Below are 17,457 nucleotides of genomic sequence, written 5' to 3' on the forward strand. Positions count from 1 at the left end.
CCCCCCCCCCCTCCGGTGAAAAGAGCAATGGCGAAACGGCGGCGTGGGAAAAAGCTAACGTGGCCACAGCTGTGGTCAAAGCTAAAGAAGTGCGGCTGGATGCACGAGCCACCGAAAGGCTTCAAACTGAATGTCGGTTTTTCACGCCGGAAGGCTGGAAGAAGCGCGGGCAAGGACAGCATTTGGTCGACTATTTCGACGGCCCCGACAAGATTTGGCAGTATTTGCCGGAAAAGGGTATGTACTACACAGTGGCGAACAAGTGTGCGGCTTGCTAATGCGTGTATTACAGTGCTGGACAACATACTGGATGAAGAGCTTGCCACAAATGAATCATCCGACGACACACCTACCAAAAAGCAGTAAGCACACGAAACAAGGGCGCCGGGAAAGTCTGCTAGACTTGTACCGAAGCCTGCTGCAAAAGCCTGCAGTCCGGTACGAGCGCCCGCCGAGACGCCAGCACGCGCTTCTGCCAAAGCACCGGCACGTGTGCCCGCCAAGTCGCCAGCCAAGTCTTCAGCGAAGACACCAAGAAAGTCCCCTTCTACAAAGACACCTTCGCGAGCCTACCCCTTGACACAGTCCGACTCCCCCGCCAAAACACCTTCGAGGGTTTGCAGGGAAACCTTGCTAAGTGCCGCGCGCAGTAGAGCACCCGAAGCTTCCATCGTGTGTACGTCACCTCGCATGAGCGAGGCGGTCGACATTTCCACAGGAAACGATCGGCTGAGCTCGGGTGAGGAAAGCGAGTTAGATGACAATGAAGACATCGACATTGAAGCTAATAGCGACGTCTCCAAAGATGATGAAGAGAGTGACGCTACAAGTGATGAAGAAGAGCCCACTGATTTGTCGGTTGGGACGCCATTTGATAGCATGTCCAAAGAAGAGCTGAGCTCTCATGCGAAGACTGGATGGACTAAGTATTTGGAGGCTGAGAGTACGTACTAATCTGCGCTATACAGGATAAGGAGTCCCTTATCCTGTATGGTACAGTCTACCCATCCTGGATATGTACAGTATAGTACTAACCACGTATCCTGTATGCGATGCAAACCAGATCAAGTTCCAAACGTACAAGAAGGCCTGTTTGCTAACTGTGTTACTGCTTCAACTGAACTTGCACAAGCACTCAGCTCACCACTCGAAGGTCTATTCTTTTTATTTCTTCCTAAAGAATTGTGGATAGACATTGCCGTGGAGTCAAGTCGGTACCAAGTCCAGCATCGAGCTCTTTGTGCGGATAAAATGGTGGAGCGCCAACGTAAGATCAAGCAGAGGCGACCTGACTACAAGATGAAGACAATCCAGCAAGTGCAGAGAGAGCTGGCCACATTCAAGAAGTTCAAGCCCCATGAGATAGTCAACTTCATCGGGCTTCTGTGTGCGAGGACGCTCTGCCCTCATCGAGAGCGATTGACAAAGCGCTGGTCTGTGGAAGCAAGGGGTGCCGTACCAAAAGGCATGTTTGGTAGATACATGGCACGAAAAAGATTCGAGGAGATCGTGCGTTTCCTGTACTTCAGTGACAACAACCACCCCGATGCTCAGCGCTACAAGACGTGGAAGGTCAAGCCCATCACGGACACTATCAACAAAAGCTTTCGAACCGGAATGACTGTCGGCCAGCGGATATCATTTGATGAAGGCATGATACCCATGCGCAGCAGATATAACCCGATGCGACAGTATCTGCGAGGGAAACCCCATCCATGGGGAACCAAGTGCTTCATGACGTGTGATGCTGACACTGGCTACTGTTACCGGTGCGTCTTTGGTGTGTGATGTATTATACAGGATAGTGTCTAACTGTTGAGGTGGTTTATCCTGTATAGCGCCGAAATATATCAAGGCAAGCTGGACAGCGACAAGAAAGACCGCAACCAAGGTCCCAACGCGGTAATACGGAATATTGATCTGGTGCTGGACGGGCTGCCGAAGCGCCGCTTGATTATCACAGATCGATTTTACTCCAGCGTGCTCTATCGTCTATTCTACTACAGCGTTTTGTACCACGTGGGTACAATTCAAACGAATCGACGCGGTTACTGCAAAGTGATCCCTTACAAGCAAGCAAAAAGGCCCAAGTCAATGACTCGTGGGCTTTATAGAGTTGCTGTATCTAAGGTGGAGCCAATGATGGTTGCAGTATCTTGGATGGACAACCGACCCGTGCACTTCATTGCGACCGGCTGCAGCATCAAAAGGACTACTCTACCACGCCGCCAAGGTGCCGATATTGTTCAAGTCCCTGCACCACAGCTTATCAAGGATTACCAGAACGGAATGGGGGGAGCGGACACTCATGACCAGTTGCGTCTGCAACGATATTCTATACAGGTTAGTTGTTTTGTTTTCCGTATCCGGTATATTACACAATTGGTACCTAACGCTATTTTGGTTTATGCTGTATTATACAGGGAGCGATGAAAATGAAAAAATACTATCATACGATCATCCTGGGTCTTGTCGATATGTCGCTCGTGAATGCCTACATAATCTACCGCCATGAACAAAGTAGATTGAACGCTGGAAAGGCTCCTCCGACACATGCTGAGTTCATGGGATTGATGCAAGCAGCTTTGCTAAGCATGGGACCAGCTGTTTTTTGAAGGCGACTTGAGCGTAGAAGCACTAGCAGATCGACCTGTGTCAAGCTGCTCCGTACCGCGCTATGCGTTACCAGCCAAGCACACACTGGAACAAGTGGAATCACGTCGGCGTTAAAGGACAAAAGATGGCAAGGAGGGGACAAAGCGTCGCCAGTATGCGTGCAAGGTTTGTTCTATACTGCGTGTTGGGGCTTCCGCGTGGGAAACCACTTACTATTGCGTCGAGTGCTCGCTCGCAAAAGAGGAGACCAGTAAAGCAAGAGAAGAAGACGGCAAAGACGGCAGCAGTGATGAGTCTGAGGGAGGGACTCGTGGCAAAATCTACCTGTGTCAAAAAGTGCGTCAGCATGATCCCGACGGTCCCAAGAATTCAGCTACCTTCAGCCAAATTTGGCATGATCTCTGGAGAGCTGGAGCCAACATACCTCCCGGTGCCAAGAGTATTCGTCTTCGAGCACCGCCAGGTACTCAGAGCGTCGCCAGAAGTGTGACCGAGGGAAGTACCAACGGAGACAACACTGTGGTGACTTCTAGCAGTTGTGTCGTGTAGTTTTCAGCTATTGATGTGAGAGATGGTGCATCCCAAATTTTGTCAAAATTGTCTACGAACTGTTTGGTGCTTATCGTGGAGAATACAGGGTACGCACTTTAAATTAGTTCCTATTATCCTGTCTTTGACAGGTTTCCATCGGCAAAATTGCAAATCCTCGCAAAAACTCCGCTTATAGTAAAGGTTATATATTGTATAATCCTGTACCATACAGGGTAGCTTTTGCCCTAAATGGGCGGGGCTAAAGGGGTTAAATAAGTAAGCAAAAGCTGATTTACCGTAAAAATGAGAACTGTTATTTATGTTTTATGTTTTGTGTTTGGGTTTCCTCCTAAAGTGATATTCTAAATGAAAGGTATTTGCCAACGAGTGGTTGGCAGAATCCTGCTAAGCTAATTGGTTGAAAGAGATCGCCTTTCAACCAATAGGAAGTCTAAATGCACACAGACCAGTGGTCTGTCAAATGTAACCATTGGTGTATCTCACACCAATGTGAAACCCATTGTCGTAATCAAGTGGATACATGTAGCCACTTGCGTATAACCCCGTTACATAGCCAATCAAACAAGTCTATTGAAAATTAGCTTATCCGAGCTATGTTGCAAATAAAGTTTCACAATCGACCTTGAAAACTTCTGGGTATAATGATCTTCTTGCCAAATACCCTCACGTTTGTATGCTAAAACCTGATGTGAGGGCAAATCCTATAAGGTACACCTTATAGGTACTTGTACACCATATAGGATTTGCCAACACATCTGGTTTTAGCTTTCAAACGTGAGGTATTTGGCAAGAAGATCAATAGTTTATCAAAGCTCCGAGGACGCGAAAACGGGGTGCAGTACTGTACACCTTTTTCAGATCAAAATGAGAAGTCCACGGTTCAAAACGAAAAATTCCCAGATCAAAACGAGATGACCTGTAATAAGTTATATATTCAACAACTGATTTGTATTGTATTAAATGTGAAAGAAAAAATACACCAGTCATAAAATGTTTAGACCCACAAACCTGAGACACAGGGTTGCCAGATCAGGAGTGATTGGTCCGGAAAGATAATCATAGTATTTTCTATGATATATGCAAGGATATAAAGGTCGACAGAGTTTTCCCTACAGTTTGTCGATGTATGATCTCTGATCAGGATTTGATATACTATCATAGAGGGTTTTGTGCATATTACGTGCGAAGAGTAGTAATTGTTGAGGATAGCATCCTTGCTATCCTGGTACATTGTACCAAATGTAATTAATAGTCTTACTTTAAACTATATTATGGACGAGGCCACCAGCTTCTCCACCACTAAATATTAATTTACTTCTCCTTTCAAGTCCCCCACAAGTCCAATATTCAAGCTTCTCCTCCAAAGTTTTCTACCTACATATATTCTTGCTTTCCTCAGCTGCTCTAACACTTCTGCAAATCCCTTTCTCCAACAGTACTTCGCAGTATTTAACAACAGGATTAGAATTTACTCGTACTATTCTTCTCCGTAGGTGCAACATCGTCAAGTAAGATTGATGTGTAATGTAGCATAACATGGACACTTCAGTACAGTTTTCCCCGGCAAAGAGAGAACGATCCCCAGCGCACAGATAGTACGAGTGTGCCGTGGATTTGCTTCAGCTGTTTTCCAATGTACTGAGTTAGCTTATCTTTTGCAGGAAAGTGTCGCGTTGCATGCAGGCGAGTTTCCAAATAGCAGAGGTAAATGGACGGCTGTCAGTGAACATACTGTATTGCAGTTATGTCCTGGGCGGCTGTTACCACGACTTACTCAAAGACCTGCCATGATACCACCAAGCAAACCGAAGAGCGAAATCATTCGTCTGACCATCGGTCAGAAGGCAAGGTTGCCAGTATGAAGAAGCGCCACATACTCTGCTATTAGTTGGATTATATCAATACATTCACTTGTCTATGGCATTTGTCCACGTCTAGTAACCTGGTAGTCTTTATTGGTCCCACCTTTCTCTCTTTGCCGGGGAAATCTGTACAACTAGATCGTCTGCGACTTACACTGGGAATACCCCCCCCCCCCAAAGAGAATTATGTATAGTCCTCTTTCAGCAACAAATTTTGTTAACAGATTTTCCATCTTTACATTAATGTCGTACGAATGTCGACCGAGGTTACGCTTACGCAGTACCGTAGAATTAATCCGTTGAGGGCTGTCTATTACCTCATTCTGAGGTATTCCCAGTATAAAAATAACCACTATGTAAAATAACTGCATGCTGTCCTTTTATTGTAGGAAGCTTTTCCATGGGAGGCTCCCACGTCGCAAGAAGGGGTGCCTTTTGATAAGATTTTTACGGTACTAAAGGCATCAGGGCACCAGCAACAGCGCAATCATACAGTGTTGGTGATTTGCACTGTCCGTATCTGTGCTACTGGGCACTGACTGCTCCCTGTCAGTTCTCGAGTTCTTCATCAGCACACAAGCCTTGCCAAACATGCATCTAACGTACGCCGTGCTCGCCACTGGAATTGCGCTCTTTGTAAGCACCGATATCGTCTCCACTGCCCAGAATACCGCCAAGAATCTCCAGCAAGAGGCTCCACTTGTAGTCCACTCAGGTTCCCAGAAAGAAATCAATTACGGCAAGAGATTGCTGCGAACCACAGTGCAGACCTACGACGGTGATGAGGATTCAGACGAGAGGATGTTTGCACCCATGATCAATGGACTGCTCGGAAAGGTGGGGCCTGTTATCGAACTCGGTGGACCAAAGGTTGTTAAGGACGCCCCGAAGCTGGAGAAGTATCAGGTGTGGTTGAGGGCTCGATTGAGCCCACCCCAAGTTCAGCGCGTCCTCAGTGAGAAGAAAAAGCCATTGCAGGCACTTAACTATATTCTGAGAAGTCAGGATTCAGACCAGTATCTCAAGTTCGTTGTGGAATACCACAGACGCCGACCAGGGAGTACGATTCCAAAACCAGCGTCACAGATGCAGAACTACGAATTGTGGTTATATGCTGGATTAACGCCGTCCCAGGTTCAGAGTCGAGTGAACGTTCTGAGTGCGAAGAAAAAGCCATTGCAGGCACTAAGCTATATCCTGAGAAGCAAGGACTCCGATCAGTATCTCAAGTTCATTGTTGAATACCAGAGACGCCAGCCACGTAGTAAGATTCCAAAGCCAGTGTCACAAATGCAGAGCTACGAAGTGTGGCTGTATGCTGGATTGAACCCGTCCCAGGTTCGAGTGGATGTCCTGAAGAAGGAGCCGTGGCAGGCACTTCGCTCTATTTTGCGCGGCAAGGATTCCGACCAGTATCTCAAGTTCGTTGTTGATTACCAGAGAAGCCAGCCAGGAAGTAAAATTTCAAAGCCAGCTGCACAAATGCAGAAATCCGAACTATGGCTCCATGCTGGATTAACACCGACTCAAGTTCGAGTGAATATCCTGAAGACAACGTTGAGGGGTGTCGAGCAACATAAACTTGTCAGGCAGTTCAACAAATTCGAGAAAATGTACGAACGGCGGAATCAGAACACAGCAGTAAGCCCTATTTGACAAACCTTGACGAGATTGGTGCGGAAGACAGCGTTACCCGGCTGCAGGAATTTAGAACATGCAGTATTATCCATGGATACGTTTAGAGATTTCGCAAAATTGATGCACAACGAAGCTACACTCATTTAGATCCCTATTAATAATTTACCATGCACCTGAGTAAATTCTTAGCACACGGCAGTCATACTGCACATATTTGATGTGGACAAAAGTCACGCCTAATACCAGGTTGCAGTCGTTCGTGGGAGCTAGACACCCTCTCTGCCCACAGTCGATGACGCTGCGTGGAGTGAGCGTCGACGAAGCCCAGATTATCCGATTCGGATAACCTTTATACAGGTCAGGAACGATTTTGGTCACGTCACTTTGGTCACGTGACCAACAAGTCTTTAATCTTGAGCAGCGTTGTGCAATCAATTATTGAAATCAATATATTGCAGTATATACGCCCCAATATAATGTCAGTATTGTATTTTAATATTTTGTTAATTGTATTGCTATTATGTTGGTGATACAATTTCTGTCCAAAACTTACTCTCGTTTTTCAGTAAAGTACGATTTAGGTTCCCCATAATTTAACCAAGTATACTATTTTTTGACCAATTCAATACACGAAATTGGTACTACATGTATACTAATTGTGCAGAGCAATTTTTCATATAGGGGTTATCACGGTTACATGTACTGTAGTAGGTAGGTTTCAGTAGCCAATCAGACCAAATCTACCTGCCTTCAACTCGAACCTTTCTCCAAAAATCGGAAGGTTGGTAAAGAGATCGGAAGGTTGGTAAAGAGATGAAGGTTTGATATGATTGGTAAAAAGAAAGCGCCGAAGGTTTGATGTGATTGGAAGCTCAACATTTTCGCAAAACGACATGCGGTGGTGTTTCACGTGGCACCGGCGCAAGGAATACGTGATGCTAACTACTACCACGGTTAAGTGGGTGCTGCCTAACTGTATGCAGTCACTACAGCTGCCAGCAACTCCAAACAACTGGGTAAGAAGGGGTGGCTAAGTGTATATGTTCAAACTACATGTACGTGGAGGGAAGGACTCTAGCCAACAGTGTCATTCGAATAACAACCAATAAGAATACACCAAGAGTTTTTCTGCACACTCAGTGGCGCACCGCCTAGCGCTCACAGTTAAAAAGTGAAGGTTTGATTTGATTGGCTGTTCAAACATTCAAACCGTGATAACCCCTAATACTATTGCCCCAACGCTGGTCTTGAATGCCATTAAACACACCACGAAGTGTTAAAAACGCAGCGTATCCCTTGTATCTAACGAGCGGAACTTAGCTCAAGAGAGCTCCACATATTCTTCGCTGTGCAATGGGGTACTTCCAGCGCAGGGCGACCTGGAAGCCGTCAAACTGCTATGAAAACAAAATTCAATAGAGAAATACACATCCAGAGGACAGCACCAACAACCTCCTTCAGGTCTACCTGAAGCAGTTTAAGCTGCAAGACCAACCAAGAAGAGTGATAGAACAGACGGACGGCGTCAAGTCGCATCTTATATGCTTCCAAAAGGCTTCTATAGGGAAACATAAAAGTCAAATAGATGGTGTGGCAATTTAACCGCTTGGAATGGACGAAAAGTGGAAGGGAGGGGCAGATAAGGTGACTAGACGGTCGGCAGTGTTGATGATTACCGTGTCTGAAAGGGAAATGGACTACCGATACAAGAAAGACCCGAAAATATCCTACGAATACCCACCTAGGTTTATCATACTGTCCACGTGACCAATGGGCATGACCAAAAACGTTTCTGACCTGGAATAAATTCTTCGCCGGTCTGGAGCCAAATTTGACTTATCTGTCCAGGGAGGCTCAAAAGAGGCGCAAGGCTACGGTGTTTCCAGCCGTGGCACCAAGGCGATAGCATCCTCAGAATCTTAATTGAGGGTATGGAGAAGAGTACATGCGTCTTCGCGTGCTCTCTTTCACGCCTGTGGCGCTGACGAGGACAATAATGACCAACGAATTATCGGTTTTTTTTTGTTGTTGAAAATTACAAGTGCTGGAGGCGTGAGTCGAAACCACGTCTAGAAGACCAAGTCGTGACCTAACTGGAGAACTTGGAAATTAGAACCCTTACTGTACGGGGATCTCTCCAACTGAGCTAGAAATTGCACTGCAAAAGCTCGAGATTGTGTTTACGGACGAAGAGCTGAATGATAGCTTACACCAAAGTTGACGGACCCATCGATTTGTGCAATTTGTTGTTTACAGTACAACAGTATTCCAGTCCCGAACTACAGTCGACCCTTTCACCAATATACCATCTATTGATCGTGCGTCGGCTGATAGACCGCGACAACCAACTCACAAGCGTCCGAGGCGACCTGAACATCTGACGCTGACGATACGTCCAATGAAGTAGCTAAGCGTTATCTTTCCAGAATGGAGCGCATTGACGTCGGGTATCTGGCAAATGTGTCAATCGAACCAGTTAGACTGACAGCGAGTTACGCTTGCTGTCAGTCTGTCGGCTCGTTTTGGAACATGGATGTGAGCCTCACAGATCCAGTCCATAAATCAGCAGATTGCAGTGATCCCTGTGTCGCCTCCCCAAACTTCCTTGGTGTCTACAATAGAGGGCTTAGTTTCGTTTCCAAAACCAGGAAACTATCAATACATCCGAGCAGCAATACGGCTTCTCTACTGAAATAATGCATCAGCTTCGGGACATCGAATACACAGATGCAACGCGTGGTTTCTTGGTAGTACTCATATGTGGACTCATTTAATGGCCTAGAGAATTCATTACCTTCTCAACGTGTCATGGACGATACTAGGGGCCTAAGCGGCTACGTCCTGCTCGTCAATAATCGCTGTGTCACTATTCACAAGTGATGGTTTTATACGATGGCTGTAGCCTGCACATTGAGACTGATTATCGGCGCTGGTCTCATCTTATACCCGCTAGACCACGAGCGCGAGCCCTGGCTCGAGTTGTGGCCCACCTGGTATGGAAGCGTATGGACATCCGAACGTGGAAATCGTTGTGGAACACCTGCGGCAGCGGCGAATCAACTCCAGCTCGTGGTCTGTAGCTAGAAGGGCCTTCCGACACACATCCAGCTCATATACGGGGTGATGTAGTGCTCATTGCTAGCATTCGTTCGCTGACAATAGCTCGCGCACGGCCTCGGCATCATCGTTGTTCTCGCCGTACCACCTACGCAATCTCTTTTACCTGCTTATTGGCGCTGGTGATCGATACAGCTTGGGCTGGGGAGAGAGACGCTTCTAAGTGCGCGTGTGCGAGGCGGCGGGTGTGAAGAATCACTGGAACTGCTGCAGGAGGTGTTCATGCAGGTGGATGTGGAGGGCATTTTCTCGGTGCAGTTCGAGATGGAAGTGAAAATCCACAGCGGCACCGGTACTCGAGCAGCGTGCCATGACGCGAGTCGATGCATTCGCATTGTTGCAGAAAAGAGTGACCTTTCGCTATACAATATGGGAGGTTAATTATTGCTTCTGAGAGGTACAATGAATTTTGACTAATGAAAGTGACATTGCTGAAGAAAGAGCATGTGTTACGTTTTCCACATTTGATAGCTCCGTTCGCACTGACTAATGCCGTGCGGAAGCTCTGGATATTTGGATACTCAATATTTAACCCTTTCGCGATAAAAGGAAGCAAAAGGAATGCCTCCTTTTCCTGCTTTTCAACTAAGTACGACGATGTATCCATGTTAAAGGAGGCAAAATGCCTCCTTTTATAATTAAGTACGTTTACGACAGGTCGTTATGGGCATAGAAAAACCAAGCAAATCACACTTGGAAGATTTGAAGGTGGACAATCACTCGCCTTAAAGGAGGCAAAATGTCTCCTATGATACCACCTATCCTAGATTTGTATACTATAGTTCACTAAAGTGGCTCGCGAAAGGGTTAATATTATAATTTGTCAATAGGAAGAAACTGAAGCACGAATAAGGATGTGCCCCCACTTCGCCAGCGACACTGAGACTTTTTACTTTTCTTAGTTGAGAATTTGATGTTTGCCGTCTCTAAATCAATTTCAAACGTATCCCAGTGTTAATTTCGTATTGAGTACATGTGCTGCATCGAGATGCATGTATACATTTGTGTGATCGTATTTACTAACTGCTCCGTCGTTCTAGTGGCTTCAATCCCTAAGTTGAACCATAAGGTAGCTTGAATGTGACTGAATCACATTCGTGTAAGGTTGCTTGAATGTTGTTTTAGGCCGATTGGGTCAACAATCACCTTTTGGGACATACAAGAAAACAGTTTATTAATTTCTGCGTCATTTTAGCATATAAAAATTCGCTCTTAGGTTTCAAATAATTACAGATATATCCATAAAAATGTTATTTGACAGGATTGTCGACGGAAAACTGGATATAAATATCCAGAGAATTCTGTGTCTCACCTACGCAGGCTATACTGGTAGTTGTTGTCGGATACATTCGTTTCGGCAGGTATGGTTTCATTTACTTCAAGTATCTGGCGTTGTAACCAGCGTTTGATATCACAGCAATGCCCTATGTTATCTTTACTGTACCGACTGACGTTAATTGGTGGCGTTATGTTTTCTTGCGAGTTACTTCGAAGTACAAGCTAAATCGACACGGTGCGCGCAACTCTTTGTAAGAGCTCACGGCACACATATCATGACCAATCTGCTAAGCTTGGAAGCTCTCCGCAACCAACAGCGCAGGATTCTCGAGAACGAAGGTTATTTGAAGCAGCTTCGTATCTAACCTTCGAGATGTGTCGCGACGCATAGAGACTCTCTATTAGAGAGCTCGAAGACGATGCAACATACACGTTCCGAACGTGCTGAGACAGCTCCAGTGATGATTCCCTCATTGGCATAAGACTAAAAATACTTCAATGGAAATAATTTCCCTGCAGCATTAACAGTAAATATACCCCAGTATAACACGAATTAGGCACCAGAGTATTGTCACGCCCTGATCAAAGCAAAGATAACGTTACCCGAACTCAGCAGCAGACCGCAAGGCTCTGTTCATGCCAACGGTGGATGACCTCAAGCGAATGCAGCTCTGATTCTTGTGGCCCTGCAACACCCCGCGACCTGGACGCGCTACGCACCGCGTTTTCCGTGTTGCAAGTGGGATTCGCTCCATGCGGTGCCTGACCTTGCGAGGTGTCATCAGCTTGTTGTCGCACTTGCTGCACATCGAACGCGCCGCAGCTGCAAGAGGTTTGTTTTGTCGGGATGCTCGACTACCTAGGCTAGCAATAATGACTTAAACATAAATGCATTACAATTCTACTGCTGAGTGCGAAGGATGAGCCCAATGAGTCTGACCTCGAATATTGCTTCCAAACATGCTTTTCGCCTTCGGACTCAGCTGCAATGATGACGGTTTGAAGAATACTGTCCAGCAACACTGGATTGCTGCGTTCCGTGTTGTAGGAAAGATGCCTCGTGCCATGCATGCACACATGGCTTCGCTCGTGATACAAGTCGCATGATGAGTGTATCCAATCCAAACGAATCAGTCGAATCGGTCGATTCGAATTGGCATCCTATCGATCGAAATGCATGTGCGCTTGAGCGTCATCTGCTACGCCTGACCACCTGGAGACCAATCGACCCGTTTGGAAGCGCACGTACATGGCACGGTCTGCCGAAGCCACGTCGCATGACAGACATGGTGGCGGATTCGGAGCTTCAAGCGATATATTTTCGAACTGTAGCTCCTATCGTGACTGCCAATGTGACCAAGAAGCAGCGTAGCTTGCGCCAAATGCTCCATTCTCGACAATAAGCTCTCTACACTTGATCTCTCGCAGACGTGGTAAATATGTCGCCTGTCAACCGGCCAATTACTGTCAAGCGCAACCTGGTACGTCCAGTATCTGAGCAGCATGTGCCTGACCTCTTCGGCGCATCTATGCTAAACCCAGCTGGAATTGTTGGCCTGCAACGGCGGGAAAACAAGCAAAAATAAGCGATGACAGGATTGCTCAAACAGAAAATGGCTCGGAATGCAATCGCGAAGCGACACGAACACATGAATGCAAAAAGTTCATGGAGGTCCACGGGATCCCTAAAACTTCGAGTGGATAACAGACATACACGTCGGGCCTCACTCTTCCTCAACAGCGCCGCTGCAATCTCGTCTTGGACCTCCGCTGTGTCCATTGTCATTCCACAATTCGCCTTTAACCACTCAAGTCGGTCACCATGGCGACCACCCAAGAGCTACAGACAACAAGTGACCAGTTGAAAAAACCTGTCACTATTGCGACCTCTACTCGCACCCAGAAGCCTCTACGCAAGAACAATGACGACCAAGAGGAGAAATCTCCCGAGTACTCTACCGGCTCCTCGTCCTTAGCGTTGGATGCTTCATTCGGGCTTGAGGCTGTCGACGTGGAGCAAGTCCTACGTGACATGGCGGACAACATGATCGGACGCAACGTTCCTTTCCAGTCCCCATTCGGTACCAAGGCACAAGTCTACGCAGACTACACTGCTAGTGGGAAATCGCTCGAATGTATCGAGAAGTTCATCCATGACCACGTCATGCCTACCTACGGTAACACCCACACGACCACGTCCGTCACGGGACTGCAGACCACGTCGTTCCGAGAAGAAGCTCGCCAAGTCATCGCCCGTGCCGTCAATGCACGCGAGAACAAGGATGTCGTGATCTTCGCTGGTCAAGGCTGCACCAGCGCCATCAACAAGCTGGTCACCGCTCTCGGTATCAACAAGGGACGTCGACGCCACCGTCCATACAAACGACCCGTGATCTTCACGTGTCCGTTCTCCCACCACTCGAACCTGTTGCCGTGGCGGGAGAGTCCCTGTGCCGACGAGGTGCAAATCCCCGAAGCAGAAGGCGGTGGTCTCGACTTGAAGGAGTTGGAACGGCAGCTTCAACGTCACCAGAACCGGCCGCTTAAGATCGGCTCGTTCGCTGCGGCGTCTAACCTCACGGGCATGTTGACCAACGTGGACGAGGTGTCTAAACTACTGCACAAGTACGGCGCATTGGCCTGTTGGGACTACGCGACGTGTGCTCCTTACGTTGACATCGACATGAACCCCAAGGACGAACCGCTAGCTTACAAGGACGCAGTGTTCTTCTCGGGTCATAAGTTCGTGGGAGGACCGGGTTCTCCTGGTGTGTTGGTCGTAAAGAAGAACCTGATGAACAATGAAGTGCCGACGATGCCTGGTGGCGGCACAGTGCTGTTCGTAACGGAGAAAGCCCACAGTTATCTCGCCAACAAGGTCGAGAGAGAAGAGGGAGGCACTCCGGACATTCTGGGCAGCATCCGTCTTGGCTTGGCCTTCCAGCTAAAGCAACACGTGGGTCCTGAACGAATCATGGAACTCGAACAGCAACACGTTCAGCATGTCCGTGAGTCGCTCGGTCGCAACAAGAACATCATTCTCTTAGGACGACAGACTGACGAGGTGGATCAACTCCCTATATTCTCGATGATGATTCGATTCGGCGATCGGTTCCTACACCACAACTTTGTATGCGCGTTATTGAACGACATGTTCGGAGTGCAGGCTCGTGGCGGCTGTCAATGTGCAGGTCCGTTCGGGTCACGTCTGCTGGGTCTCAGTCGCGATCACATCGTCGATCTGGGCCACGCAGTCGTCGCCAAGCACGAGATTCTCAAACCGGGAGTCGCCCGTATGAGCTTCCCCTATTTCGCTGATGAGGGTGAGGTCGACTACGTACTTGAGGCGGTGCACTTTGTTGCTGACCACGGCTGGAAGTTCCTACCCCAATATGAGTTTAGCTGCCGTACAGGAGTGTGGCGACACATTTCTCGGGCGGATGTGGCCTTCCCAGACAAGAAGCGCTTGTCGGACATGCACATCGAAGACGTGGAGAGTGTGCGATCGTCGATTGTCGTTGAACCCATTCGCGACTTGGCTGCTCACAGGCGACAGAACCTCGAACAGGCCGTTAAACTCGCAGATCTCTCCATCGAAGAGGCAGCGTCGTCTGACTTCCAACAGGGTGAGAAGGTAGCGGACACTCATGAGGGACTACGATGGTTCGCATATCCGAGTGAGGCTGTAGCGGCATTCCAGGAGTTGGGCGATAAACCTCCACTCTCGGACGAGATCAGCGGTCCGTGCCAACCGCAACGTTACTTTGACCCTGCGATCAACCACATTTGGGACGGCGTACCGACGTTGGCGAAGATGAAGCGTCACCGGGTGGTGATGGCGGCGAGGATGCTCATTGCTAGGTGTATGCCAGGACAGGGATCTCCGTTGTTAATGGACATGACGCCGGCGACGGATTCAGAGGATGAGAGTGGCAGTGAGGCTGAGGACTCGCCCAAACACTTGTAGATCATAATATGACTGCTAGTAGTATTTTATACTACTAGCTGTAGATTTTTTTTAAAAGAAAATCTAAATTCTGCACGATTTTGTTTCAAAATCTGTTCAACATGTAAATTGGCGACGACTAGTGAATTAGCACCATTAATTTATATATAACTATTGTAAATCATGATTGCCATATTCCTTTTTTTTTATTGGCTATCCATTTGAATCGAATTAGTATGATAACAATTGTAGCCGCGTCCTGCACCCAGGGGTTCCGAATATTGAATTTATATGGATTGCGCCGTGCTACTATAAATCCGTAATGCACTGGTAAAACAAGCTGTAAGAAATCAATAATTGATAGGAGGAGAGCGAGTCAATACGTAACAATATTCTCTTCATTAAGGTATAGTATTATGTACTTAGTGATGCGTGGTATAACATAAAAAATAAAATATTGAAGTCTGTCGAGATAAAAAAGTAAATTACGGATTCTATTATCTGTGCAGACAAAATCAATAATTTCACGGAAAATACGGAATATATTTCCACTTACGTATATTATTCGGAACCCTGCCTGCACCCCCACAGAAGGAAGAGGACAACGTGTTGATAACACCAAAACAAAAACATTGTTGAGGACGGGGGGGGGGGGGCAGTAATATTAGTTTGGTGACGCCCCCCTTGTTTTGTGAAAGTTTATCGGACGTGGATGGCGTAAGGACGAAGAAGAAAAGGCAGTGTCGCGTGAAAACGGTAGATCTTTAGCCTTCCTCGACCAGTTAGTTACATGTATGCCCAAGATCGCTCTAAGCTGCTACGGCTGACGGCTCGCACAAGCTCTCGTAGAGTTGAAAGGTACTTGTACCAGGCATTACAACCAGTTACTATACCTGGCAGGTATAGGAACTGGTGGTCCATCGAACCATTACACTTTTTTTAAGCCTTAGAAAATCAACACCCACGCGGTGGTGGTGGGTGCGTGGTGGTGGTGTACTCGCTGGCGTGCTGCAGCGCATTCCATGTATATCGGATACAACCTCTGCAGACCTCAATGGAGTTGTTGTGCTTTCGTGATGGCTTTGATGTCAAGACTCGACTTTTTACTAACCTGCACACTAAGGTCATTGTTCACCAAGGCCAGCAGTGCATTCATTGTAGCGGTTTTGAACCGTAGACCAAATCGACGGATATTCTAAGTATTGTACTACTAGTATGTGTACTATCCACTACTGCCAGTGACGGCGAGGACATTGTTGTGTGCTACAGGTTACGGACGCAAAACCGTAATACATAAAGCACTCATGTGTACGCGAACAACCAGAATCGCCACGTACTACGCATGTAAGTGTCTTGGTTTCTTGCCGTGTGTCGACTTGACACTTGACTGTGATGTATGCAGTCGCTAGAATACTGCGTGCTTCAAGTTATTGACTGTCAAGGACTTTCATCCACCAGAGCCGATCTATACATATTACCTAGTAGGTAGGTAAAGCAGGAAGTACCCACTCTTTCCAACATTAACTTGTATACGATTATTGCTATTTACTACATGTACATGATCACAGTAAACATGTATTCTTTATTTGACATACAAACGCGCGCCAACACGTGAACAGGTACGCCTGACCTGCAAGCGCACAACAGAATGGTTCTCCTTCCCGACCCGATCTCCTTCCGGTTCCAGCAATTCGATGTTTTCACAAGATGTACGTAATAATGCTGGGGGCAGTGTGGAAAGCCTCTTTACATCGACACCAAACAAAAGATCTGCGTCAGCATGATCATCCATATGGACCATGCCTGACCTCGGCTCGCTGCGGTGGGTGCTCGGTATTTCACTCAACTGGATGTGTCTGAAGGAATTGTGAGGCCCAGGCTGTCCGACTTGAGGCGGAGCGGACACTTTTTCTACGGGATGCACCTCATCAAATCCGTCGTGTCGATCTTCCGCCGAGCAAAAGGTTGAGGGTTCGGTTGGTTTTTGCAAAGTGTCGGGGCATCGCCATCCCAGTCGCCGCTCTGTAAGAGCCGGCGTTCTTGAGCTCGCCTGACCGCGGCACATCGTCGCGTGTGTGCGTCCGCCTTCCGGCGCAGGTCTGTGATGCCTCAGTCGCTGAGTCCTCCGCTTGGTAGCAGACTCGTCTCGAGTGGTGCAAGTCGTTGCCAGCTGGAGGCACAACCGAAACAACCCCACCGAACCGCTGGCGGTCACTGACAGGTTCCACCACTTTACAAAACTCCTCCGTGCGTGCGCGTGCACGAGCTCAGTATCCGCCAGAAGCACGCCTCGGTCTCAACAAAAATAACAATGCCACCCACTAGCAGCGAGGACAGCACGGTCACGGCACTTCCGCAGCCGTGGGTTTCGCAGGTTTTCCGCGTGTCGGAGACCGGAGAGGTTGGACGCAGCTCGATCATTCAAGACATTCGCGAGAAGGAGAAAGC

The 17,457-nt window shown here is 47.6% G+C and overlaps 3 protein-coding genes across 3 annotated transcripts; all 3 read left to right on the forward strand.

Annotated features, from left to right (window-relative positions):
* Positions 1-5,543: 5,543 nt before the first annotated feature.
* Positions 5,544-6,842, forward strand: PPTG_02963 (hypothetical protein). The gene has a single exon (XM_008894295.1). It carries the CDS (start codon positions 5,622-5,624, stop codon positions 6,684-6,686), a length of 1,065 nt encoding a protein of 354 aa, XP_008892543.1. The 5' UTR covers positions 5,544-5,621; the 3' UTR covers positions 6,687-6,842.
* A 2,718-nt stretch (positions 6,843-9,560) lies between these two features.
* PPTG_21011 (hypothetical protein) lies at positions 9,561-10,166 on the forward strand (the record flags this gene model as incomplete). Its single annotated transcript, XM_008894444.1, has 2 exons — positions 9,561-9,740; positions 9,921-10,166. 2 exons carry the CDS (start codon positions 9,561-9,563, stop codon positions 10,164-10,166), a joined length of 426 nt encoding a protein of 141 aa, XP_008892692.1.
* Positions 10,167-12,783: 2,617 nt separating this feature from the next.
* Positions 12,784-15,149, forward strand: PPTG_02964 (hypothetical protein). The gene has a single exon (XM_008894296.1). The coding sequence runs from the start codon at positions 12,886-12,888 to the stop codon at positions 15,028-15,030; it is 2,145 nt and encodes a 714-aa protein (XP_008892544.1). The 5' UTR covers positions 12,784-12,885; the 3' UTR covers positions 15,031-15,149.
* Positions 15,150-17,457: the final 2,308 nt, after the last annotated feature.

This window comes from Phytophthora parasitica, assembly GCF_000247585.1.
Source record: "Phytophthora parasitica INRA-310 unplaced genomic scaffold supercont2.2, whole genome shotgun sequence".
In the NCBI taxonomy this organism is placed as follows: Eukaryota; Oomycota; class Peronosporomycetes; order Peronosporales; family Peronosporaceae; genus Phytophthora; species Phytophthora nicotianae.